Source organism: Hyperoodon ampullatus, assembly GCF_949752795.1.
Source record: "Hyperoodon ampullatus genome assembly, chromosome: 14".
NCBI classification, from domain to species: Eukaryota; Metazoa; Chordata; class Mammalia; order Artiodactyla; family Ziphiidae; genus Hyperoodon; species Hyperoodon ampullatus.
In genome coordinates this window covers 23520752-23546441 of record NC_136927.1, presented here as the reverse complement: position 1 = coordinate 23546441, position 25690 = coordinate 23520752, and the positions used below count along the sequence as shown (strand labels likewise).

At 59.5% G+C, this 25690-nt stretch overlaps 4 protein-coding genes across 8 annotated transcripts; 2 read left to right on the top strand and 2 right to left on the bottom strand.

Annotated features, from left to right (window-relative positions):
• Positions 1-227: 227 nt before the first annotated feature.
• Positions 228-10233, bottom strand: E4F1 (E4F transcription factor 1; the record flags this gene model as incomplete). Of its 3 annotated transcripts, none has more annotated exons than XM_079719779.1 (14): positions 228-761; positions 843-905; positions 977-1119; positions 1193-1391; positions 1571-1788; positions 1948-2056; positions 2331-2540; positions 2890-3059; positions 3150-3308; positions 3493-3613; positions 3711-3904; positions 6376-6481; positions 7480-7628; positions 10074-10233. In XM_079719779.1, 14 exons carry the CDS (start codon positions 10231-10233, stop codon positions 405-407), a joined length of 2358 nt encoding a protein of 785 aa, XP_079575905.1. In that variant the 3' UTR covers positions 228-404. The 3 variants fall into 3 exon arrangements, with proteins under 3 accessions (XP_079575905.1, XP_079575906.1, XP_079575907.1); XM_079719780.1 differs by having other exon boundaries at positions 1948-2053; XM_079719781.1 differs by lacking the exons at positions 1571-1788; positions 1948-2056 and having other exon boundaries at positions 1193-1334; positions 2478-2540.
• Positions 10234-16127: 5894 nt separating this feature from the next.
• On the top strand, positions 16128-18935 carry PGP (phosphoglycolate phosphatase). Of its 2 annotated transcripts, XM_079719362.1 has the most exons (3): positions 16149-16821; positions 16921-17051; positions 18132-18935. In XM_079719362.1, the coding sequence occupies exons 1-3, from the start codon at positions 16182-16184 to the stop codon at positions 18144-18146; spliced, it is 786 nt and encodes a 261-aa protein (XP_079575488.1). In that variant the 5' UTR covers positions 16149-16181; the 3' UTR covers positions 18147-18935. The 2 variants fall into 2 exon arrangements, with proteins under 2 accessions (XP_079575487.1, XP_079575488.1); XM_079719361.1 differs by lacking the exon at positions 18132-18935 and having other exon boundaries at positions 16128-16821; positions 16921-17292.
• A 1046-nt stretch (positions 18936-19981) lies between these two features.
• BRICD5 (BRICHOS domain containing 5) lies at positions 19982-21427 on the top strand (the record flags this gene model as incomplete). Its single annotated transcript, XM_079719156.1, has 6 exons — positions 19982-20032; positions 20198-20320; positions 20527-20682; positions 20759-20860; positions 21075-21228; positions 21333-21427. 6 exons carry the CDS (start codon positions 19982-19984, stop codon positions 21425-21427), a joined length of 681 nt encoding a protein of 226 aa, XP_079575282.1.
• Positions 21386-24809, bottom strand: MLST8 (MTOR associated protein, LST8 homolog; the record flags this gene model as incomplete). Of its 2 annotated transcripts, none has more annotated exons than XM_079719154.1 (8): positions 21386-22028; positions 22122-22285; positions 22454-22578; positions 23501-23653; positions 23735-23810; positions 24257-24419; positions 24504-24555; positions 24681-24809. In XM_079719154.1, 8 exons carry the CDS (start codon positions 24807-24809, stop codon positions 21910-21912), a joined length of 981 nt encoding a protein of 326 aa, XP_079575280.1. In that variant the 3' UTR covers positions 21386-21909. The 2 variants fall into 2 exon arrangements, with proteins under 2 accessions (XP_079575280.1, XP_079575281.1); XM_079719155.1 differs by having other exon boundaries at positions 24504-24552.
• Positions 24810-25690: the final 881 nt, after the last annotated feature.

Sequence of the window (25690 nt, the reverse complement as noted above, 5' to 3'; positions counted from 1 at the left end):
TCCCACCCACCTCGATGGGCCTCAGGAAGCTGGGGTCACAGCTCCAGCCGGGCAAGGCACCAGCAGGAGGCTGCCTGTCCACATACCATGACACCCATACACTGCCAAGGTGCCGCCAGCCCTGTTGGGATCCCTGGGCAGGCAGGGGCTGCCACAGAGGAACCTGCCAGGGCAGTGGCACCAGCCCCTGAGGCTGCCACTGCCGCAACATCACAAGCGGCGGGTTTTCATATTTTATTGTAAAGCAACCAAAAACTCTGTGTATTTACACTTTCACATCTCCTCTGAATGCCTGAGTTCTATACCCATCTTCTCTGTACTCGGCCAGGCAGGCAGGGGCAGGGCACTCGGGGTCCTCACCCCCTGCCCTAGCCCAGCCCCCCGGGACCCTGCAGGCGCCCGTGTTAGACGATGACCGTCTGCACCTCAAGCTGGCCCTCCGGCGAGGAGATGACCAGCTCTCCCGCATGCTCCAGGATCTCAATGTCCTCCGATGAAACCATGGTCACAGTGGCCTGCTCGGCACCATTTGTACCCGAGCGGGCTGTGAGCACAGTGCCCTCGCTGATGGCCGAGGCCAGCGTCATGGCCACCTGCTCCGTCAGGCTCTCGGGGGTGGCGATAGTGATGGTGTCGGCAGCAGCTGCCTCTGTGCCCAGTCGTGCCTCCTGGTCCATGGTCACATTCTGCACGATGATCTGGTGCCCGGCGCTGGCCTGGTGCACGATCTGCTGCACTACCTTCATGATGTGACTGTCCACCTGTGGGTGGCTCAAGGCTCAGCCCATGAGTCTGGTGAGGGTGCCAGGCCACCCCACCCCGCCCATCCCCCAGCCCCTCACCTCCGTCTGGGTGCCCTCGATGATCTCCGTGGCTTCACTGGTCTCTGCATCATCCGCAGTGGCCTGGACGGAGGGTCAGAGGTCAGCCTTGCCCGCCCCAGGCCCTATCCGAACCCCGGTGGCCCCACACCCACCTCGATGATGTACTCCTGGGTGTCAGCTACCACGGACGAGAACTCGACCAACACGGTGTGCGGGTCGTCGGCGAGGACAGCGGCGGCCGCTGCGGGGCTCTCCTCGGACACCAGCAACTCCTCTACCTCCAGCAGGCAGCCCCCTGTGGCAGGGAGCTTGGTCAGTGCTGGCCGGCCGCGGCCCCCCACCCCCTCCCTGCCACCTCCCGGCCCTACCTTTGGTGCGCAGGTGCCGGTTGAGTGTGCCATGCTCGGCAAAGCCGCGGCCGCACTTGTAGCACTTGAAGGGCTTCTCGCCTGTGTGGTGCCGCACGTGCCGCACCAGTGAGCCCTTCTCCCGGAAGCCTCGGCTGCAGAATGGGCACACGTGCGGCTTCTCCTCCAGGTGTGTCCGGAAGTGCACCTGCTGGGCATTCTGCGGAGACCCACCATGAGGGCCAGCCTGGCCTTGGCTCTCCCAGCCCCCTCTGAGGGCCCCGGTTGGGACTGAGCAGGCTGTCCTGAAGGGTGAGGAGGGAGGTCTGGGGGCACGGAACAAGGGACAGATCTGGCTTAGGGAGCGGGGAGCCCGCAGGTGGGGGATCAGGGGCCCACCTTGGTCTTGTAGCACTTGCCACACTCGGGACAGGGGTAGGGCCTCTCATCTGAATGGACACGCCGGTGGCCACGGACGTGGGCAATGGTCTTGTAGAGCTTCCCGCAGTCCCCACAGCGGAAGCGGCGTTCGTGCACGTGCACCTCCTGGTGCTTCTTGAGCAGGTAGGCCTTGGGGAAGGCCTTGCCACACTGCGGGCATGTGAATGGCCTCGGCCCTGGGGCCACACTCCATGTCAGGCCGGGACCACCACCCGAGGGCGCCACCCTAGCCACCTGCCCACAGGCAACCCTGACCATCCACAGCACACCCGAGAGCCCCTCCTGGCTACCCACGGCCATCCACTGCCCAGTACCCCCACCATCCTGCCACCCACCTGCATGGCCTCTTTTGTGGGCCTCCAGGGTGGCCGCCGTTGGGAAGGTCTCACTGCACTGAGGGCACGGGTGCGTCCTGGGCACAGCTGAGGCCTCACTGGCCACCTGCTGGGGGACCACAGCACACCTCTAGTACCCATTGCAGGCTGGGCCCAAGCAGCACCGTGGAGGCCAGTCCGAGGCACCCCCACCCTGGGAGGCTCCATAACGGGCCCAAGGAAGGCGATAAACAGATCAGGGGACAAAGTCACTGCAGACAGTGATGCAACTTTCCACCGCAAGGAGCACAGCAAGGAGGCTGGTGGTGGCCAGGATAGCATGGTGACTTTGTACCCAAGGCCCAGCCCCCCAGAAGGGGCATGCCGGCAGCGCAGGCACCTACTGTCTCCACCTGTTCCACCTCCAGCAGCGGCAGTTCTGGGGGACCATCTCCCAGGGGCTGGGGACTGGACACAGTGGGAGGGGCTGGCTCCAGGGCTCCCTCCTCCCCAGGGACCCGCTCAAGGACAATGCCGGAGTTCTGCATGGCCTGGTGCAGCAGGTTCTCACGGCTGCCCTCGCTGGAACAGGGAAGCTCCTCGGGGCCAGGGGGCTGCAGGGGAGGCAAAGGGAGGCTGGCCAGGCAGCCCGGCACGCAGCACCCACCCGCCACCACCGCACAGGGCAGCCCCAGGGGCCCCCGTGCATACCTGGCGTCTTCACTCAGGAATGCCCCTGGGAGCCCCACAGCCTGCTCCACCTGCCTTCCCCTGCCCCACCTCATCCCCAGCTCACTCTCCGTTGCCCCTCCCTGCCATGACCTGGGTCTCCCATTTCCCCACCCAGCAACCAGACTGAGCAGCAGGAAGGCAGGCCTATGTCAGTCCTGTTCCCAGTGGAGCCAGTGCCCAGAACAGAGCCTGGTGCTGAGCAGACAAAGGCCTCCCCTGACCTGTCCCCACCTCTGGGGTGAGGGCTTTCATGCCCAGGGGAAGCTCTTGCATCTGGACGTGGACTTCGTGGATGACAGTGCCCTTGGCATCTGTCACCAGATGAATCACAGGTGAAGTTTCCATGGGCCCACCTGTCATTGCCGATGATGTAACAGTCCCCACAGTGGAGGCACCAGGCCCTTTAAGGCAGAACCAAGAGAGTCCATGAAGAAACACTCAACCAGGGTGGCACTCAGCAGCCAGGGCCGGGGCAGGGAGCCCCCAACCACACTGACCTGTGGGAGTGTCCTCTTTGCCAACAACCACATCTTTGCTCATGCTGAAGCGGATTTTTTCTGTGCACGGGGTGAGAGACTTGAGGTGCCGGGTCAGTGCACCCGACTCGCGGAAGCTCTTCCCACACTTGGCACACTTATAGGGGCGCTCATCTGCAGAGAGAATGGCGTCAGCCTCGGACGGGATGCTGGCTTGGTGCTGAGGGGAAGGCAGGCCTGGAGCCACAGCCTCAGTACCACCAGGAGGAAGGGGCCATGAAGCCTAGGAGCCGGGAACCCCCAGGGCCAGCAGCAGCGTGCTGTGCAGCTCCCGGCCCCAGGCCCGAGGCCGGCTCACCTGTGTGCCGCCGGTGGTGCCGGATGAGTGAGCCTTTGGTCCGAAAGGAGGCCCCACACAGTTTGCACTCGTGGTCCTTTCGGCTACTGTGGGTGACCATGTGGGCCTTAAGGATGCTGCCCTGTGGGGGAGGGGCAGCGAGGCTCAAGCACCTCCCTGGGCAGGAGCGGGAAAGCCTGGCTCCCACAGCCAGTGCGCCCACGGCCCCAGGGCCTCACCGTCTTGAAGGTCTTGTGGCACAGCATGCACACGTAGCGGCCGTCCTTGTTCACCAGCAGCTTGACCTGGGCCTGCTCACCCTCCCCAGAGAGCCCAGGCCCCTGACAGTTGGGGCTGCCCCGGGCCTCTGCCATCCCGCTGTCCCCCGGCTCCGCCTCAGAGGCCACGATGACCTCTTTGATGTGTCCACCACCTGAGGAGAGGCAGATGGGCCTGAGCCTTGGGATGCCACAGACCCTGCCGCTTCCTCGGATCCCAGCCCGAGGACACTGCTGTGGCACAGTGGAGTTGTCTTGACCAACCCCCAGCCCCAGCACATGGTGCCCGCTCAGCCTGAAAGGGTGGGAGGTACTGTGCTCTGACTCCACGGAGCTGCCCAGAGGAGTTCCAGGCCTCCAGAATGAGTTCAGCAGGGAAACCCACCATGAGCACGGATGCCCCCTCCCCTCAGCCAAGAGGCACGCACGACTAGATGTGCACAGGGGTCCTGCCGTGTCCAAGGGCGGCAGAGTTCCGGCACAGAGGCAGTGGACAGGCCAACTCGCCACCATCGGCCCCCTCGCTGCTCCAGCTCCGGCTAACATGCGGAGGAAATGCCTCTGGGGATCACCCACCAGCATCTGTTGGTTTCAAGGCAGGCAGGCAAGAGACCCAGCCTGGGAGAGGGAGCGCTCGACATGCCTAGGACAGTCTGAGGAAGGAAGGCTGTGCTTTTGCAGCTCTCATGGGAGCTGAAGAAATCTGACACTGTGCAAAGCTAAGCTGTAAACACACTTCACAATTTCTGCTCATGAAAACGACACGTGGCAATCGGTTGTGAAGCCGCTTCTTAGAAACCATCTCAATCAGGCTGGCATCGTGTTTTGACAAGCCATTCTCCCAAAACAGAACGGAAGTGCCGTGACTCAAACAATTAAGGGCATCTCTCACTCCTGCCCTAGCTGGCATGCTTGAAGCTTTATCTTTCTTCCCCCCCAGGAGTGAATTTCCAAAAGAACAGGGATTTCTGCCAGGCTAGGACTTGAGTTTGAGTGTGGCACAGCAGACAGAGGGGTCAGAGAAGAGGGGAACGTGGCTGCCCTGAGTCCAGAGACAAAATGCAAATTTGTTTCCAGGGAAGAGGCAGGAAAGCCTGCAGTGGGTATCCAGCCCCCTGTGCAGTCCCTGGAAACTGCACCCCTCAGCCCAACAAGGACTGAGAACCCCCAGCCCTGCGATGCGAGCAGCTGGTGGTTTAGGACTCTGGCCTGGGCTCCAGATCCTGAGCAGCTGACGCCAAGGGGACATTTGGGGTACCCAGGATGCCTGCAAAGGGGAAACTCCCAAGGGTGCAAGAGAGGCTGGGGGTGCCCAGAGAGGAGCCCCTGGAGCACAAGGAGCTGCCCAGCCGTGGGCTTGGGCCAGCTGGAGGCTGGATGGCAGGCAGGGCCTGGCTAGCCAGGGGGCCAGAGCCTGGAGATGCTGCCTGAACCCAGGGAACCTGTTTTCCCATATGACACCACCACCCAAGAAGCCAAACTCCACACCAGGGCTGGGCATGGCCCCACCTCTCACGTCAGCCCTCTTATCCCAGAGGAGCAACAGGCAACCGTCCTCGTCCACAGGAATGTCGGGGGCAAGACAGTGTGGAGACAGGGACAGGTCCTGTAGCTTCCCTAGGATGGGACCCTGGAGAACAGCCTGCTCTGAGGTTCCCCTCCCCCAGGTCGCCTCCCCACCTCTTCCTACTCCAGCTGGTCCCAAGGGCTTCCCAAGGCCAAGTTCTACCTGTTGCTCAAACCTGCTTCCTGTCCAGTCACCTACTCACGTCCCTGCCAAGGCCCCTGCCCATTCCCTTCCCAACCTCCTGTGGCATCAGGCCCAGCCCAGCCTCCCTCCACTGCCACACTCACACCCAGCCCCCGGCTCCCTCGGGCTGCCCTTTGAATGTCCCAGCTGCATGCTCACCTGCCTCCTATTAAGAAGCACGTGACCCAATCCAGACCTCTCAACACCCCAACACTCCCTGCCCTACTGCACTTTAAAAAAGCCATCAAAGAGCCTGACTTGGCGTTGTACGCTCTTAAAGGCATGTGAGAATCAGGATAGGAATTGCCGCCCCCACGCCGGAGGGAGTGAGCACTGGGGAGGTGAAGGCAAAGGTCGGGCAGCAGGTCAGGGCGGAGCTGGAGCAGCAGGTGCACCCCACGCACACCCCAGCCTGACCCTCCAGAGCCAACTGTGGGGTGGGAAGTAGGAACCAGGGTTGGGGTTGTGGGGGGTGGCAAAAAAGTTGGGAAGGTTCCGGAAGGACCAGGGCAGAGACAGTCTGGGGCAGCAGCAGGAGAGAGCAGCCAGCTAGCTCATGATTTATGCACAAAGTGAAGACTCCCTGAAGCCCAGGTGTCCCCCAGGGCTGCCCAGGTTCTTGGCTGCCGCTTTCTGGCCAGGGCAGGGCAGGGCCTGGTGGCCAACGCTTGCTCTTGCTGCAGGCCCTGCCCTGGGGAAGGTGCACACAGGTCTCAGCCCCTCCTCAGCCAGGCCTTGCTCTCGGGACAGCAGAGGAGCACAGGCAGCAGAGGTCCCCAGCTTCCAGCCTTGACCGTGGATGACTAACAGGTCAGCAATGCCTCAGCGCTGAGAAAGCCACGCGTGAACAGCCATGGTGGGGCCAAACCAGCTTACCGACAATGTCAGGAGCGTGGCTGATGTCTGCCGTGAGAGCGGCTGCCTCCACCACGATGTGGGCCACAGTGATGGGCTCCTCTGAGCCTGCTGCTGCTGGCTCCACCTGCCATTGGGTGACAGGGGACAGAGGAGACTCGTCTCCAGGGCTCCAGAGCTCAGGTTTATGTCCATGCAGGATGGCTGGGGTGGGGCCTCTCATCTCCCCCAATGGACCACTGCTCTGAGCCTAACTCCCAGCCTGAACCCTCCACCCCAGGCCCAGGGGTCGGCCCCATCACTCTAATGCCTCCAGCCACCAAGGGCCCCATGTGGAGCCCTGAGCACCCTCAGGGAGGACTCCAGGATGAAGCGACTAGAAGCTCCAGCTTGAGACTCAGCTGGCTCTACAGAGATGAAGGTGAGCACCTCCACCTACAGCCCAGCCAGGTGATCGGGGGAAAGGGCCCCCAGGGATGTGGGGCTGGGGGCCTTCTGGAGGAGAGGACACCTCTGGGAGGGGCAGGAAAAGAGCAGAGTCAGAGTGAGACAATTCTGGGCCCACTCCTCTGGGCCACTCCCAGGGTGACCAGAGGCACCTGACTTCTCTTGGAGTCTCCTTTCCCACTTCCATAGGATGAGGATGACAAGAGCGCCCAGCCCACAGGGGTGCCGTGGGCCTCAATAGGACTGTGCGTGTACAGCCCGAGTACACACCGAGTGCAACAAAGTTGGCCATTTTTATGACAGAGTTGTGGGATCCACGGAGCCACATTTTGTTTGTGGGATCTCCAGAAACCATAGGTACAGGACAGGAGACAAAAGGACAAAAGCCACCATGATATCCCTAAGCCAGGACAGGCCCTCAGGCTTCAAGAAAGGAGGGACCCCAGGCCCCAACTGTGCAGGCTTCAGCCAGAGGCTGCTGAGAGGGCCCGCATCCCAGGCCATCCGGAAAAGCCCAGAGCACCGCCAGGAGTCCCCCACCCACAGCCGGATGCCTGCCCTCTGCCCACCCCGGTGGCACAGGTCCGTCTTGACATGCCTCCACCTCCTCATCCTGCTGTCCGCTGAGGGGCGGGGTGGAGGGCACGCACGTGTGCAATGGCAGTAGGGGGATGCTACCTCCTGACCCAGCAGCGCAGCAGGAGTGGTGGCAGGCAGGGCCTCCTGGGGCACCCGCTGGCAGACCTTCTGGAGCTTGTGCTGAACAAAGTCCTCCAAGGCGGTGAACTCCGCCTGGCAGCGGCCACATCGGTGCACGTCATCCTCATCTGAAACGAGCCTGCGGTCAGTGGGGCTTGGGAGGGATTCCAGCCCCAGGCAGATGCACCCAAGGGTGGCATCAGAACCAGAGGTGCCTTCCCCAGCCCTCCCAAAGGGGCTGAGAACACTCTTGGGAGCCCAGGGTGCCAGGCCCCTTCTCCGGGGGTCTGCAGCAGTGCCCACCCTAGGAAGAGCAGCATCCAGCAGGGGATAACCCTGACCATACACTTAGGCTGTAGGGATCCAAAGCCCCTACTTCAGAGATGAGGGGAGAGAGGCCCAGGGAGCAGCTGGGAGGCAGAGGGATTCAGCCAAGCTGGTTTGGGGACAGTGGAGGACCAGGGTTTAAGACTGTTGGGGTTTGCATGTGCCCTTGGGCACCTCAGTGACCAGGTCTGGGTCTGTTTCTTCATCTGTAAAATGGGCCGACTCAGTGTGTGTGTACAGGCTCTAGCTGAGAGGCCAGTCCTCAGCAAACATGGGAGAGGTGGGGCACCCTCACCCATGACCACTCTTTTCTCACTCCGACTTCCGCTTCACTGGTTCCAAACAGGCGGCACCTCCCTACTCTGGTGAAGACGCGCAGGGTGGGACTTCCCAGAGAGGTTCCACACCCCAGGGCCATGGGCCACCGCACCTGAGCCCCTCACCATCTGGGCTGACCAGCCAGTGCCTGCCCCAGGTCCTGCAGGAGAGACTTCCGGCTCACTGAGTCCCCTACTGTGTGCTGGGCATCTTACTGGGGCCAACAGCAAATCCAGCCAGCACCCTGAGGAAATAGAAGTGACTATTCCCTCTCTAGAAAAACAACTTGAGATTCAAGGCCACCCAGCTGGTGAGTGTTGGGGCCAGAACCGGAACTTAAGGGTCTACCCCAGACACCCTGCTGTTTATCCCAAGGGATGGGGAGATGCTCCTTCTGCTTTCATAAAAGTCTGCCAGTTCCCACCACCTCACTGCAGTCCCACATCAAGGTCAAACCCAGGCCTGGAGGACAGAAGGAGCCCAGTTGATGTCTACTGGATTAATGAGCAAAGGGCCAAACCACAGCCGAGACTCACAGAAGGCCACCTGACAGAGGGCGGTCCCCTCCAGATGCTTCATAGTCACAAGGCAAGCACTGAGGTGACTGTACCCTCCTAACCCTCCCACCCCACTCCCCAAGTATGACTCAGCACCAGCGTGTTACCACTGAAGGAATCCCAACCACAGAAGGGGACACACACAGCCCCTGTAACACTGAGTGAGATAAGGCCCTGGGTAAGCCCAGCAGGGCACAGCAACCTCCAAAGAGACCTCTCTGCGGGTAGCACTGCTCCCCATGCCAAGCTACCTACCCAAGCTGGAATAAGGAGCAAGAAATGATGTACTGAGAATTACAAATCCTGTGGGGACAAAGACCACCACCCCGATATCACCACCAACCCCCTCCTGCCCGGCCCAGTCTAAAGCTTCCTGGGACAAGCTCAGAGGGTAGAGACCAGAATTCTGTCTCTAAAAGCTATCAGTACCCCTGTGTGTCCCCAGAACTGTTCTCAAGAGATTCACATACATCCTCTATTTTGATTCTCACCACCATCCTATGAGGCAGCAGAACCCAGAAGTTAAGGGAGTGGGTTGAGGAGTCACACAATCCTGGTATCCAACAAGTCCTTGGTACTTACTAGCTGGGTGACCTGCTCACTTTCACATCTTTGAACCTCAATTTTCCTCATCCACAAAATGGGAATAATAATAGTAATAATAATAATGGCATCTAGGGCTGGCTTGAGAATGAAAAGGTCTGATGCATGGTAAGTGCTCGATACATTATCCTCAACAGTAGCATCCCTATTCTGTAAGGGGAGATGGAGACTCAGAGAGGTATGTGGTTACCTGCCCAGGATCAAACAGCTAGAAAGTGGCAGGTCTGGGACGGAGCTGGCTGCAGCTTTCCAGCACTGGGCTCTGCTGCCTCCCCCCGGGTGCTGCAAAGACCCGAGGCCCCGCCCTCCCGGAGCCTCCAGTCACACCCCGGCCAGGGCCCCAGTGGCCCGTCAGGTGAAGTGGGAGGGGGCGCGGAGGAGGGCAGGGCCCTGTTGAGACTGGGAGGCAGAGGGGGGCCGGGCCGCTGGCCTGAGGGCGGGGCAGGCAGTGGAGGCGATCGCCGAGGTCTACACTGACAGCCCCGGTGGCTGTCACAGGTGAGTCACAGGTGACACAGGTGAGTATCCGCGGGTGGGCACTGGGGCCCACGAGGGTGATGGGCGCCCCGCCAGGGTTAGGCCTGAGGGTCTGAGGAAACCAGGGGGCTCGTGGAAGGCTATGAGGGGTCCCGTGGGGACCTGTGAGGTCTGCAAGGAACCGGGCCTGGGAGGGTCTGTCGCGCCATCAGCTCAGGCCGTCGGGGCCTCCACCAGCCAAGCTGAGCCGTCCCCACCCTGGCCGCTCCCGGCCCCGTCCGGCCCTGTTACCTTCCTCGCTAAAGGGCGCCGGGAGGCCGAGGAAGCCACCGGGGGCCAAGGCCGCCGCCGCCGCCGCCGCGACCCCACCCTCGCCCGCTTCCTGCCCGGCTTCGGCCCGGGCTTCTGCCGTATGCGCGGCTGTTACCCGCACTGCCATCGCGCCCTCCATGTCGCAACGCGCCGCAGGAAGATGGCGGATTTACGACCGTGTCGTCATAACAACGGGCCGCGCCAAGGCTAGCGAGAAGACGGGAGGAGGGCGATGGGGCGGGGCCAGGATGGGTTTGATTGGCAGGAGGCGGGGCGGGGCCCGAGGGTGCGGCCTGGAACCGCAGAGGCGGGGCCAAGCTCAGGGAGAGAAGAGACGGGGCGGGACTGCTGGGAGTGGTGTAGTTACGGCGGAGAGGACTGAAAGGAGGAGGCGCGGGGCCTGGGAGGGCCCGCTGGGCGTGGCTGGGGCTGAGTTCCGGCAGCTCCTTCAAGGCTCTAGCGAACTGGCGGCTCCAACTGACCGGCCCTGAGCCGGTGCTGCCGCCGCAGGTCTCAGCCGCGATCCGAGCTCGAGTGGGCCGCTGCCGGGACACCGCCCCAGCTCGGACCAGTAGAGTGGTGCTCGCTGCCCGCCCCCGACCCCCTTGGGTGGCAGAACCTCCCTTGATGGTTGACCCAGTCACAGGGGAAAACCGAGTTGGGGATGGCTCACGGGTAGCTTCACTAACCCTTTCACTCTTTATTTTATTTATTATTTATTTATTTTTATTTTTGGCTGCGTTGGGTCTTCGTTGCTGTGTGCGGGCTTTCTCTGGTTGCGGTGGGCAGGGGCTACTCTTCATTGCGGTGCGCGGGCTTCTCACTGCAGTGGCTTCTCCTGTTGTGGAGCGCGGGCTCTAGATAGCAGGCTCAGTAGTTGTGGTGCACGGGCTTAGTTGCTCCGCGGCATGTGGGATCTTTCCGGGCCAGGGCTCGAACCCGTGTCCCCTGCGTTGGCAGGTGGACTCCCAACCACTGCGCCACCAGGGAAGCCCAACCCTTTCTTTCTTCTGTATAGTCTTCAAGTTGTGGTAAGTACACATAAAAATTAGCGTTAGTGATAGTACATTCACAATGTTGTGCAGTTATCACCAACATGTAGTTAGAGAACGTTGTCATCATTCCAAAAGGAAACCTATACGCATTAGCAGTCACTCCCCATTCTCCCCTCCCCCCAGCCCCTAGCAAACCACTTTCTTTCTCTGTGGATTTGCATTTTCTGGACATTTCATATAAACAGAATTATACATGTGGTCTTTTTCATCTGGTTTCTTTCACTTTAGTATGATGTTTTTGAGGTTTATCCAGGTTGTAGCATGCAGCAGTACTTCATTCCTTTTTGTGGCTGAATATTATTCCATTATATGAATAGACTGATTTTCATCTTGCACATTTGGGTTGTTTCCACCTAATCTACGATTGTAAATAGTGTTGCTATGAACATGTGCATACAGATTCTTTTTATTCTTTTTAAGATAGCATTAGTTCTTTGAAGCTAAGTGCGTTCTAGGATTTTCTCATTTAAGATACCAATCATCCCCATTTTTTTTTTTTTTTTTTTTTTTTTTTTTTTTTTGTGGTATGCGGGCCTCTCACTGTTGTGGCCTCTCCCGTTGCGGAGCACAGGCTCCGGATGCGCAGGCTCAGCAGCCATGGCTCACGGGCCCAGCCGCTCCGCGGCATATGGGATCCTCCCAGACCGGGGCACGAACCCGTATCCCCTGCATCGGCAGGCGGACTCTCAACCACTGCGCCACCAGGGAGGCCCCTAATCATCCCCATTTTGAAGAAGAAACTGAGGCACAGAACTGACGGAACACTTGCCCAAGGGCAGACCAAAGATCTAACCCAGGTCTGTCCAGAGTCATGGGCTAGAAACCCACAGGTCGTGCTCTCCCAGCTTGGTTATTCTCTGTGGCTCAGCCCAGTGCTAGATTCCAAAGACTCAGGTGAATCAGACCCAGTTCCCTCCAGGAAGGCCAATCTCCGGGGAAGACCAAGCACGGACACAAGGGCCTGGACAGAGAGTGGGCAGCTCTGCCCTGGGAAGGACACCAGCAGAGATTGTCTCCATGCTGGGGCTGCCCAGCTAAGGAACTGAGGACCCTTAGCCTGTCAGGAGCTGGGATGTGTGAGGCACAGACTGGATCACCAGAAGTCAGGCTGGGGTAAAAATGGGGCTGCTTTCTGCAGGGGGCTTGCTCACCATTGCAGGCATTTAAGCAGAGAGTGACAGCGTTTCAGAAGGATCCTCCTGACTGCGGCGCAGGAAAGGAAGATCTAGGATGGACAGTCTCTGAGAGGGACAAACAGGCGGAGGAGCAGGTGGGTACTTATGGAGCAGGAGGGATCTAGGGAGCACCTGGGAAGAGAGGACCAGGAGGACCCCTCACTTGAGGATGTGTGGGGGAGTGATGGGAAAGCCAGCATCAGAGAAGAAGAGGAAGACCACCAGAGGAATGGAGTGGGGGTGGATTTCAAAGACAGAGCACAGCCTGGGTGTGGATGGACATGAGGAGGAGCTGGCCCAGGGGAGACAGACAACCTGCCCTGCTCCATGCTCCAGAGCCTGTGGACAGAGTTGTCAGGGATGGGCCAGGGCTCCTGCCTGGTTATTCCCTGGGGGTCAGAAAAGGGAATCCTGACCCAGTGAGCTCTAGGCCCCACCTCAGCTGAAGCCCAGGCAGACCAGCGGCAACAAGAGTGGGCCTGAGGTCACTGGAAGGCAGAGTGGCCAGGGGCAGGCCTTCTCCCTTCCCCAAAGTCCCCCTTCCCCCAGATGGCCTCCTTTCCCACCCTGCCCTCAGCGTGGGCTCCACCTGCACACTGTGTGTTTGACAGTCAGTAATGGCTTCTCTGTGGCCAGAGCCTGACAGGAACTCCATCATCCTTTATGATGGCTACTCAATCTCCCTTCCTTGGATGTACTTAAATCTATTCAACCAATCCCATGTTGAAGATTATTTAGGTTGCATCCAATTTTTTTTTTGCCACTTCAGTCCTTTTTCCTTTCTTTTTTTTTTAAGGGTTTGTTGTTGTTGTTGTTTTGTTTTGTTTTGGCCGCGCCGTGCGGCTTGCGGGATCTTGGTTCCCCAACCAGGGATCGAACCCACGCCTTCAGCAGTGAAACCTCAGAGTCCTAACCACTGGACTGCCAGGGAATTCCCTTCAGTCCTCTTTCAATGACACCCTTTTTTGCTTAGCTCATTGGAAGTGATAACATCTGTGAAAACATTTTCAATGGCTATTGGTATTTTCTAATACAATTCAAATCCATGCAATGCTATGAAGATTAGTGTCCTTGTACCATCTAAGTCCACGCCCCACTCCACCTGTGGTCCAGCTTCCTCACTTGGGAGGACCCTGGTGCCGTCCATTCGCAGGTATATAATGAGCACCTACTGTGTGTCAGGGACACAAAGCGATTGATCATGCTGTGCTCCTCTCCCATCCAGATGCATGGCACCTTGTCCAAGGACAGTCCTCTCCAATAAAGGGCACCGTCCTTTCCAGCCTCCTTCAGGACCTTGTCCACAGCCATCCCCTCTCTTGATACTGGCCGTTCCATCTCTCCCACTATGCCAGCTCAGACTCTACAACCTACAGGGGATGTTAAACCAAACAGAGCTCAGCTTTGGGGTCAGCTGTGTTTAATCCCAACTCTGCCTTGTCCAGTTGGTGATTCTGTGGCTCAGTTTCCTCATCCGTAAATGGGGACACTAATTGTCTCTGCCTCTCAGGGTTGTCCTGTGATTCTGACAAGGTAATGCAGGTAAGGAGCAGCACTCAGTGCCTAGATGCTTACTGAGTGCCCAGTAAACCAAGGCAACTGGGCAAGTATTGCACCAGGCAGCCCACGGCTGGACAGAGCAGTGTTTTCTCATTCTGGCTAGTGAACCACATACACTGAATATTTCTGGGTGGTAAAGCAGGATTTGTGATCTTCTGTCAAATCCAGTTCTTCCCAGCGTCAGTCGGCTCCACCAACAAAACTGAGTGGGAAGACACAGGCAGGAAGGTGCTGCTCCCCTCCTGGCTAGTGGGTGCGCCAGGCAGGAACACTGCATCTCCTGTCCTCGTGGGCCATGGCCCCTGCCCTCCAGGGGTTCCCAGGCCAGCCAAGACCAAAGAACAGGCTGAAGGTAAACAATCAGGGCCTTAAGGGTACTGAGGTTACTGGCTTTACCTCATGGGTTTGGGGGTGAGGGGGGTCCAGAGTAGACATTATGGAGACTTGGGGCCCAAGAGAGGAGCAGGGATTTGACACGCTAGGAGTTGGAGGTCTGGATCGCCTGTCACAGGGTAAGCACTCAGGAAGCTGGGGCCTGCTGTTCTGCCACCTGGCCCTAGTGAAAGTAATAAGGAGAAACATACACCTACTCTATGAACTGGCAATTCCACTCCTAAGTATATACCCAAGAGAAATGAGGGCCCACATCCACAAATGAGTGTGTAGGAACAAGAACCTTCATAGGGACGTTATTTACAATAGCTCCAAACTGGAAGCGACCCAAATGTCCATCACCTGGAGAAAAATCAGGGGAGTATATTCTTACAATGACCCATGTGGCAATTAAAAAAAAAAAAACAGAAGAATGGATTTCACAGATATTATGTTGATCCAAAAGAAGCAAGACTCAGAGGAGTACACAGGGTAAGCTCCTGTAAGACAGTCTAGAACAGGCAAAGGAGGCTATGACTCACTCTATGGTGACAGAAGTCAGAAAAGCAGTTCCAGGAGGGGTAACCGCTATGGACTGGATAGTGACTTGAGGGAACTTTCTGGAGTGATGGAAATATTCTATACCTTGATCTGGGGTATGTTTTTATATACATATATAAATTTATTTATTGTTGGCTGCGTTGGGTCTTGGTTGCTGCGTGGGGGCTTTCTCTAGTTGTGTCGAGCGGGGGCTACTCTTCATTGCAGTGCGTGGGCTTCTCATTGTGGTGGCTTCTCTTGTTGCAGAGCACAGGCTCTAGGCACGCAGGCTCCAGTAGCTGTGGCACACGGGCTCTAGAGCGCAGGCTCAGTAGTTGTGGCGCACGGGCTTAGTTGCTCCACGGCATGTGGGATCTTCCCGGACCAGGGCTCGAACCCGTGTCCCCTGCATTGGCAGGTGGATTCTTAACCACTGAGCCACCAGGGAAGTCCTGAGCTATGTTTACACATGCATAACAGGGATGTAAAAATTCCATCAAGCTGCACACTTAAAATTTAGGCAATTTACTGTATGTTACGCCTCCATAAAAGTTAATAATACCTAATAATGATGATAATAGCCACCAATTGTTGAGTGCTGTGTTCTAGGCACTACTGCCCTTCTTTTAGACCCTAATGCCACTGTCTTGTAACTACTCGTCCACATGACCACCAAGGCACAAGGAAAGCGTTTTTGCGAACGACTGGAAATGAGAACGCGACGCTTGTTGGGAAGGAGCCTGGGGCTGGCTCTCAGGAATGGCCGTAGTCGGCCCACGCGCAGACACTGTCCGGAGTATGTCCACGGCGGAGGGCACAGCCCAGCGCCACCCTGGCAAAGGTGCAGACGTGACTCCAGTCCCCAAAAGGGGACCGCGGTCCCCCATCCTGCCGCGGTGCTGCGGAGAGCCCCGCCAGCAAGATCGGAGACAAGCTAGCCAATCAGCAGCCGGCTCGGCCGGTTGGGGGGGTGGGTCACTGGATTAAGGGCCTCCGTCACCTAGGCTGACCAAGAGCCTCCAATAGGCGAGCTGCCCCGCGGCAGCCAATGAACAGCAGGCTTACGTCCTGCGCCGACTCTCCGGCTCCTCCGCCGAATTTCCGCAGTGAGCGTCCCACGCAGAATGCCGGTTGGCTCCCTGCCAGCGAATCACCGGGGCGCCTAGGGCCTGACAGCCAATGGCTGCCTGCCGGACCGCGCCGGACCGCGAAGGTTAGCGCTGCGCTCCTGCAGCCCGAGGGAGGCGGGGGCGGATTGGCGCAGGCGGTGTCCAATGGGAGGCAAGTGAGGGGCGCGTGGCCAATGAGTACGCCGGGGGCGGGGCGGGGGCGGTGGCGGGCGGCTGCGAGGAAGAGCTGGCGGTCGGTGGTGGCGGCGGCGGGCCATGGCGGAGGTGGAGGCCGGCGGCGACGAGGGCCGCTGCGTGCGGCTGAATGCCGAGCGGGCCCAGGAGCTGCTGGCCGACGTGGACACGGTGCTTTTCGACTGCGACGGCGTGCTGTGGCGCGGTGAGACGGCGGTCTCCGGCGCGCCCGAGACCCTGACGGCGCTGCGGGCCCGCGGCAAGCGCCTCGGCTTCATCACCAACAACAGCAGCAAGACCCGCGAGGCCTACGCCGAGAAGCTGCGGCGCCTGGGCTTCGGCGGCCCGACGGGGCCCGGCGCCGGCAGTGAGGTCTTCGGCACGGCCTACTGCACCGCGCTCTACCTGCGCCAGCGCCTGACCGGTCCGCCGGCCCCCAAGGCCTACGTGCTGGGCAGCGTGGCCCTGGCCGCCGAGCTGGAGGCCGTGGGCGTCTCCTGCGTGGGCGTGGGGCCCGAGCCGCTGCAGGGCGACGGCCCCAGCGCCTGGCTGGATGAGCCCCTGGAGCCTGATGTGCGCGCCGTCGTGGTGGGCTTCGACCCGCACTTCAGCTACATGAAGCTCACGAAGGCCGTGCGCTACCTGCAGCAGCCCGGCTGCCTGCTCGTGGGCACCAACATGGACAACCGGCTCCCACTCGAGAACGGCCGCTTCATCGCGGGTCCGTGCGCCCCGGGGGAGGAAGGCTGGAGGGCGAGCGACGGGTCCCTCCCGGCCTCTGACCCCCGGCACTCTCCTCCTCTTCTTCTCCGCCCCGCAGGTACCGGCTGTCTGGTCCGAGCCGTGGAGATGGCCGCGCAGCGCCAAGCCGACGTCATAGGGAAGCCCAGCCGCTTCATCTTCGACTGCGTGTCCCAGGAATATGGCATCAACCCGGAGCGTACCATCATGGTGGGTGATCGCCTGGACACAGACATCCTCCTGGGCGTCACTTGTGGTCTGAAGACCATCCTGACCCTCACTGGGGTCTCCACTCTGCGGGATGTGAAGAGTAATCAGGAAAGTGACTGCCTGTCTAAGAAGAAAATGGTCCCTGACTTCTATGTTGACAGCATAGCCGACCTTTTGCCTGCCCTTCAAGGTTAAAGATTTAGTGTCTTTAATCTCCAGAATAAAAAAAAATTGAAAATCACCCAAATTAATAGGTGGGGCTTAAGCATCACTCAGCTAGGTGACTTCAAGTTTGCTTACTTGGAGTTAAGCAGAGGTACTAGTTGTTAACCTTGTAAGTAAATGTCTGGGGGGTTGGATTTTTACAAATGCTTATATTTTAAGATGCACTTTTAAGCTTGGAGGGCATTGTGGGGGTCCTGGGCCTTAGGTGCCAATTGGTCTTGCTGTTGAGTTCAGCATATGTCCAGGATTCAGGTAACCTCGGGGCCTCCTAATGGGACTGAGGTGGGTCTAGGGGTGTCATGTATTTTATTGAAAATTTCAGGGATCCGGGGGAGGAGGGGCTGATTATTTTGACTGTTGTGAGAAACCCAGGGCCCCTTCTGTGCGGTCATCAGCAGAGGAGCCTGCTGCTGCCTCAGCCCCTCACCTGCTGGTTGGGAGTGGAGGAAAGGGCTGGCTCAGGTGGTGTCTCCCTGTCCATGGGGTGTGGGGTGCTACCCTCACCACCACCCCACACTTCCTTAAAAACCACTCTGATGTCACAGTTGAGTGTATGTTCCGTTTTAGATACCCAGGGCTGCAACTCCTCATGCACGATTGTGCAGTTCTGTAAACTCAGCCTGGCTAAACCTCATCTTTTCCAAATGTGCATATAAACCCAGGTGACTTGGACTGAGCATATTGTTTGCTGAGCGCCAGGAGGGTATGAATGCCTTTGTTGAACTCTGGGCTGCCGTGCAGGGAGCTCAGAGCAGCACTGGTACCAAAAGTTTTTTTAACTTTTGAACAACTTTGTCAGGTGGTGGAATTGAACTTAGTAAGCGTGTCGATTAATAGCTGTGCTCTGTCTTGTAGGGAAAATCCCACTGAAGAAGTCTCTGTGCCCCGCAGCCAGCAGTATGGCCAAAGGCATGTGCTGGCTAAGGAATGCTTGTCACCCAAGGCTCCCTCTGGGTAGAGGAGGAAAGAGGTGTCCCTCAAAACAGGAAGTCCTTTTACAGAGCATCCAGTCTTTTCCTGTCTTGGTTGGGATGGGTGTCATATGTCAATGGTCCATGAGGCTACCTATTTTGACCCTGGAGTCCCTTGTCAGTTGCCATCTGGAGGACTAGCAGGGGGCCATGGCTTTTTCTGCCTGTTCCCTAAGTTGCTGACCTTTGAGAATAGGCCTGATAAGCAGACTCTCTGGCCGCACTTTTAGGGTAGGGCCTGGGAGGCTGTTCCTTTTGGCCGACTCCTTCCTGGCGCCTCGCCCTGCACCCAGTGGCATCTGCCCAGAGCCTGTGACTTTTCTCCTAGCCCCAGGGTCACAGTGCTCCTTCATTCACTCGTAAGAGTGCTCAGAGCAATAAAGGGTGTCCTGAGCCTCCAGCTCCCCCCAGGCCTGGGTGTCTGGGGTTCGGACTCTGCCGTGGGCAACACGAGGGCAGCGGGCGCCTGTGAGGTTGGTGGTGCTGACGTTGGCTCTGCGAGGTCGGCTCAAGGTGGGTCAGGATATTGAGCAGGCCTGTCAGGGCGTTGTCACCCACACCAGGAACACGCGGCAGGTGCAGCAGCCAGCAACACCTCCCTTTTCTGCTGGGCGGCAGCCCGGGAGCCCTGTGCATCATGTCTACACCCCATTGCACTGTGTGAACCCAAAGGTATATTAAACTCTCAAACCCCAGCTGACTCTGGTGTTCCTCACTCTCTCCTGGACAGCAGCCTTCACACAGAGGGTGCAGCTGTCTCACCACAGCTAGGCGGTGGAGAGGGCAGCCAGGGCCGGGTACACTCAGTACAAGGCCATTCTGGGATTCCAATTCAGAGTTGGGACGCTGACAACAGCAACTCCACCCTGTCTCAGGCCCACTGCAGAGAGTCAGGTTCTGAAGAATCAGGAAAAACAAGGGACAAAAAAAAACAGTATGAAAGGGCCATGGGGTGAACCTGGTGAAGGAATGCACTTCCTGAAAGCTGCCAGTGCTGGGGCCCACTAACTGTTGGGATCCACAGTATCAAGCAGCTAGAAATGCACGGCACCAGTCAGAGAAAGCCATGCTGGGCAGGGCAGGGGTCAGTGGACATGAGGCTGACCTAACCATCCTGGGGTGCGCAGATTTCAGGAAGCTGTCCTCACCACAGTGGAGGTTCCTGGAAGCCATCCTGGTCTCAGGCAGGCACCTACCTGGGGGGTTCTCTGTTGGTGGGGGCTGGGAAGCAGTTGGGAGCAGCTGGGGTGCATGGGGAGGAAAGGGAAGTGGCACAGAGTCCCATGCCTGTCATTCATGAAACAGGCACTTGTTGATGGTCTGCTGCGTGCCAGGCCCTGTACCCAGTCCTGGGAGTGTAGAGTTAACCCGAGAGACTAGAAACAGGCTTCTTTAGGAAAAATTAATTCTGCCCCCAGCTAGACTCCCTATATAAAGTTGGCCAGGCCTGAGCTGCCCTCTGTGCCAGCCGCTGGGTCCTGACTTCCACAGTGGCCATGCTCTCATGACCTCCCACGCCCATGCGCGCTCTGGTCTGCACAGGCCAGGTGTCGGGGGAGCCAGGCACAGTGACGAGCAGCCTCCCCAGGTGACCTGTCTCTGACCCGGATATCAGGTAGCTGGGCTGGGGAGGAGGCAGGAGGGGAAGGGGCCAGGACGATTGTTTGACTCATCGGAGGTGTCCTGAGGTTTCCGGGGCTGCAGCAGACAGCGCATTGTCACCAGGGCTGCATCATGGAGCGGGGGAGCTGCCGGGCCGAGCGCCCCGGATCTGGACCTGTCGGGGTGAGTGCCTCCCACCACTCGGTGCCCTCTCCTTGGACAAAGACCCAGGGCCTGTCCTGCAGGGGCAGGAGAAGCGTCCACCTCCCATACCTCCTCAGCCCCTTCCTTCCCTGAGCCAGCCTGTTGCCTGGTCTCCAGGCCTCACTGACTGCAGTGTGCCTCCATGTGAAGACCAAGCCCTGCCACGGGGGCTGGAGAGCTCCTGGCCTGCTACTGCTGCTGCTGGCACTGGCCACCGCTGGGGCCGTGGCTGGAGGGCTTCTTGGCTTCGCTCACAGCCCTCTCAAGGTGAGGCCCCCTCAGGACCCGGGCAGGGCACAGACAGTTGGGAGGAGGAGAGACCAGCATAGCCCACCCCTCCAGTGGAGCCAGGGCTCGTAGCAGACAGCAGGAGGACCAGAGGGGTGGCAGGGTTAGAAGCCTCGCTGCAGGGCTGGGGGAGTGTCGGGGGCTGCTCCAGCCTGGCCAGCTGAGCTCCTGCTTCCCACTCTTAGCCACTGCTGCAGACGCTCCGTCTGACCCTCCCGAGCCCCAGGGTGCCCCGGTCCAACCAAACCGAACAGGTGGACGTGGCCCAGAACGTGGCAACCATCAGGGTGACTCCAGCTCAGAGCAACCACAGCTGGGCAGTGCTGTTCGACGGGCAGAGCGTGAGTGGCCTGGGGAGGGGGGTGGGGGCGGGGGTGGATGTTCAGGTGGCCCTGCCTCACCTGCCTGCCTTCCCAGGGTTGTGTCTGTTACCGCCCCTCAGAGCACCAGGCCTGCTTCCTCCGCCTGATGGAACCCCGAGACCGCGAGACCCTGCAGCTGCTGGTGAACACCTCTTGGGTAAGGAGCCTCCGGCCAGGGGCCAGACAAAGGGTCCTGTGTGTGGCCTGGGCCTGGGGCAGGATGGGGCTCCAGTTTCAGGGGAACAGAAGCCCTATCTTCCTTTGGCTGAGGCTGCTGACAAGAGCCAGGGCAGGGCTGGCACGATGCCAGCATGTCCAGGGACACGTGGGCCCAACCCAGCCAGGGGCAGTGCGAGTGTCCTTCTCTGCAGCCCCAAGGGACTCGCAGCCCCAGCCAGGACACCCACTATGCCCAGGAGCTGCTGGCAGTGCTTGGGAGCCGTGAGGTGGACCCTGCCCAGGTGGGGGCTTCCGTGCGGAACCTTTGTGCAAAGACCCCCATTTACTGGGCCCGACGAGCAGAGAGTGAGTTGGGGCAGGCTGTGCGGAGGGGCCTGGGCTCCCGCAGGACAGTCGGTGGTGGGGTGGGGAAGGAGTCCTTTAGGAATCATGGAGGCCCCTCCCCCCAGGGCCCCAGAGGCGGCGGCTGATCCACCTATGCATCGACATCTGCTTCCCAAGCAACATCTGCATGTCCGTCTGCTTTTATTACCTCCCGGACTAAGCCCTTGCAGCGCAGCCCCTCAGGCCAGCCAGCTGGCCGGCGCAATCATCAGTCCATGGAGGGTGGCCGCTGGCGGGGCTAATAAACAACTCCACCTGGCCGTGACGGTGTCCTCTGTGGCCTCGGGACACAAAACAGTGGCAGGGAGGGGAAAGAGTAGGCACTGGCTTGGGGGTGGGCACCAGCCTCGGATCCCCCTCAGTGGCTCTAGGCCCTGTGGGTCCAGAATTTCTGAAGGGAATGCATGCTGCCTAGGGTGGGCCTCCTGAGCCTCCTCGCATCCAGCTGGGGCTGAGAGAGTCCCAGGATGGACCAGCCTGGCCAGTCTAGTCTGGCCAGGGACCAGGGTAGGTCAGTCAGGTCCAGCGAGCCTAGGATGGTAGAGGCCAGCCCATGGGGTGTTACTCTAATCTGGGCAGCTGAACAGACACATCCAGCTGGTGCCGCCTGGATAGCTGCCTGCAATCCTGAGGGGACACAGGTTAGCCCAGCACACTGTCGTTGAAGGCCAAGCAGACAACAGCTTTCTGGTGGCCGCCGTACTCTCTCTTGATCTCTCCCGTCTCCACGCACCAGAGCCGGGCCAGGTTGTCAGAGGAAGCTGCAGGGAGGGAGAGCATGGGTGGCGGCTCAGAGTGCAGCCCCAGGCCGGGCCAACGGGGGCGGGGAGGCAGGGCAGGCGGGCAGGGCTTACCGGTGACTATGTACTGGGAGTCCCCCGAGAAGGCGCAGCCCCACATCCAGCCTCGGGACGACTCTCCAGGGTTGCTGCTCTTGATGCTCAGCTCCGTCATCAGGGAGAAGTTGGACGTCCTCCAAATCTTGCATGTCTGGTCGGCCGAGCAGGTGGCGAGGAGCCTGGGGGTGGGTGTGAGCGTGGCAGGGGTGTCATCAACGGCCATTCCTATCCTGTACCCCCTTGCCGTCCTCCAAGCAGGCCCAACGCATTAGGCCCCCAGCCCCAGGCACACTGCTTTCTCCCCGCAGCCATGCAAGGGCTCCCGGCCCCCCAGGCCCTGCACACACGTGGAGTCTGGGCTGAAGCGGCACTGCAGGGCGTAGCGGGTGTGTGCTGGGATCTTGGTCTTGGGGATGAGCTGTGTCACCTCGTCACCAATGCCCCCAGTCAGGTTCCAGACATAGCAGTTCCCCTGTAGGGTAGGAGGGAAGTCACGGGAGGCCCGGAGCCTCCGGTCTGACAGGTGGGGAAGGATGCCCTGGCGGCAAGACCTAGATCCAGGGGCTGTCATTCAACGTCGTGGCTGTGCACAAGGATCTGGGGGCCAGGGGACATGTGACAGGCACATCTGGCCCTGCCTGCAAGGAGCACCTGGGTGACCTGGCCCCAACCAAGGGCCATACCTGATGAGCTGAGGGCAGGAGGCCATGCCTGGCCTTCCTGAAGGATGCTGCTGGCCAACACGAATGTGAAGAACAAGATGAGAGGAGGGCACCCAGATAGAGGGAACAGCAGGGCAAAGGCTTGGAAGTGGGCGGTCTGGGAATGTCGGGAACAACTGATATGCTGAGACTGAATGGACGTTAAAGGAAGAAAATGAGGCTGGATAGGAGTCCAGGGGTCAAATCACAGTGTCCTGAAGCCCTGGTAAGGAGCCTAGGGCATCTTGCAGTTCACCCAGGGGAAGGATGCAGTCAGGCTGGTACTGCTGAAGGATGCTCTGGTAGCAGAGGGAAAATGGGTTAGGGGCAGGGGGAGATCACAGAGGAAGGAAGGAGGTCAGAGAGGCTGCAACCACTGTCGGGAGAGACGAGGGAAACTTGGACCAGGAGGAGACAGGGAGGAGAAAGGGAAACGGACAATTGGAAAGACTCTGGAGATGGAGGTGACTGGACTACTGGGTGGGCTATGGCAGGTAGCGAGAGGCAGCATCAGGAGTGACACCCAGGTTTCTGGCTTTGGTGGCTGGGTCAGAGCTGGAGCCCAGGATGGGGAAGCAGGGCTGTGGGGGGAGGGGAGGGGCCAGAGGGACATCTGGGGAATCAGCCCACCTTAAGGGAATAAGGGAAGTAAGGGGCTGGGAGCCGAGCTGCACACCCATCCCTGGGACTCACAGTGCTATTGACCGCGGCCATGTAGCTGGCATCGGGGTCGATGTGGGCCGATGTGATAGAGACCTCAGGCTCCGGGATCAGCTGCTCGTTGTGGTCAGTTTTCAAGTCCCAGATGTGGATGGCGCCACTCTGGTCACCCACAATGAGTTCTGCCTGAGGTGCAGGGGCGGTGAGGTGGGGCAGGACCCCTGCCTCCAAAGCCCCAGGGTGCCCAGCCCTGTGCTTCCCCCTCACCTGGTTGGGGTGCAGGCACACACAGTTAATGGGCGCATTCACCTGGAAGATCCGCTGACACTGCAGGTTCCGGGACCTTCGAGGTAGGGGACACACTCTGTCTATAGTGGATGCCATTGGTACTCCACCAAGAGGCCCTTTCCCTGGCCACTTATCTTGTCTCTCTACGATGGGAGCTGTCTCATAGGAAATACTTGGGAGGTTTGGCCCTCCCCAGGGGCAGCCTGAAGCCAATAACTGACTCAGAGGGGCATAAAGGGTGGCCCCTTGCCTTAAGGCGGGGCTCACTGTTTGATGCAGTTCATTCCAGAGCCGCCTATTGGATCAGGCTGAGGCTCTGCTCGTCTCTGTGGGTCTTCATCCCTGCCCTATCTTTCCTCACTTGGCCCTCAATAAGTCACCTGCACAGAAAACCCCATCTCAGCCTCTGCTTGGAGAGGACCTGACCTAAGACAGTCTCCCAGCCTGGCCCTCACCCCCACACACCCAGGCAGCAGACCCCTCCTGCCCAGTACCCCACACCTGAGGTCCCAGATCCGGGCGGTGCAGTCCTCCCCACCAGTGTACATCCAGCGGCCGTCCTCGTGGAAGCCCACAGATGCGATGTTCTTGTTGACCCCATCATAGCTGATGATGGGGTTGGGGTTATTGGAGTTGAGATCATACATGCGAATGTGCTGGTAACCTAGGGGCACAGGTCAAACTGAAGTGTGGCTGCGCCTAGATGGACCTATGAGAAATCAGGGGGTGGGGTCGAGGGTACAGGTACCTGCAGCAGCAATCATGCTGCGGTCAGGTGTGATCTCCAGCGCATTCACCTGCTAGGTCTGTTAAGGAGGATGACAAACAGAGCCCATCCTTCCCACCGGAGGCCTTTACCCAGACTGTTATCCCTAACAGGCATCCTGCCCAGCACCACCTGCCCCAACTCCACAGTGGAGGATACGGAGTCCTGGTGCTGCACCGTTCGCGTACAGATCCCGCTGTGGGCCTGCCAGAACCGCACCGTGTGGTCATAGCCTGCAGTGGCCAAGATGACGGGGTCACTGCCCACCGTACCTGGAGACGTGTTCATGGTGTGGCTGCTTGAAAGACTCGGATCTACACAGGGCCCTAGGTCTCACAGGCAGGGGTCAGAGATCAGAGCATCTGGAGAGGAAAGAGGAGTGCAGTGTTTAGGGAATACCCTCTATGTCCTAAACAGGTTACAACAGATTACTCGGTGCTAAAAAATAAAATCATCCCATTTTAGATATGGGGAAACTGAGGCTCAGAGAGGTTCAGGGATACGCGTGACACCCGGCGAAGGACAGCGCCGAGCTCCAAGGCGCATGCTCCGTTCCCCGCCCCAAGAACCCTGCCGGAACGCCAACCTACCCGCGGCCGGCAGGGGGCAGTCACGCCCGGGGCACCACTCCGCCGCAGGGCCGGGCCGCGCATGCGCAGCGAGGCGGACAGGCCGGAGGGAAAAGCCTGAACGCTACGGCTGCGCATGCGTGGCAGGCCCGTGGCTGGACCTGATGGGCGGGGGCGCTTTCTGGCTGGACCCTCGAGCTCCCCAGTGCTCCGTCGACCACCCTGACTCCGTCCCGCTGAGCCAGCTTCCCCTGGGCGCGCTCTCCCGGTCACTGAAAGCCGCATCCCAGCCCTCGCCCCGCGGCCTCCGTACCTTGCTTGCTGCTCTGCGTTCCGCCGCGGTCCAGGACGCCTAGCGGAGCCGGAGCAAGTCGATAGAGGCCGAGGCCGAGCGTAGAGTTATCGATGGGCCATTAGGGCGACACCATGGGGCGTAAGGGGAGCAGGGACGGGGGACGAGACTAGAGTTCTGGGGCAGGGGGCTCCTCAGTACGGGCCTCTGCGGTATCGGGCGAAGCCGGTGGACGAAAGCAGCGATCCCAGCCTTCTCCCCACTCGGGCACCTCACCCTTCTGAGACCCATTCCCCAGGCCGGGTTGC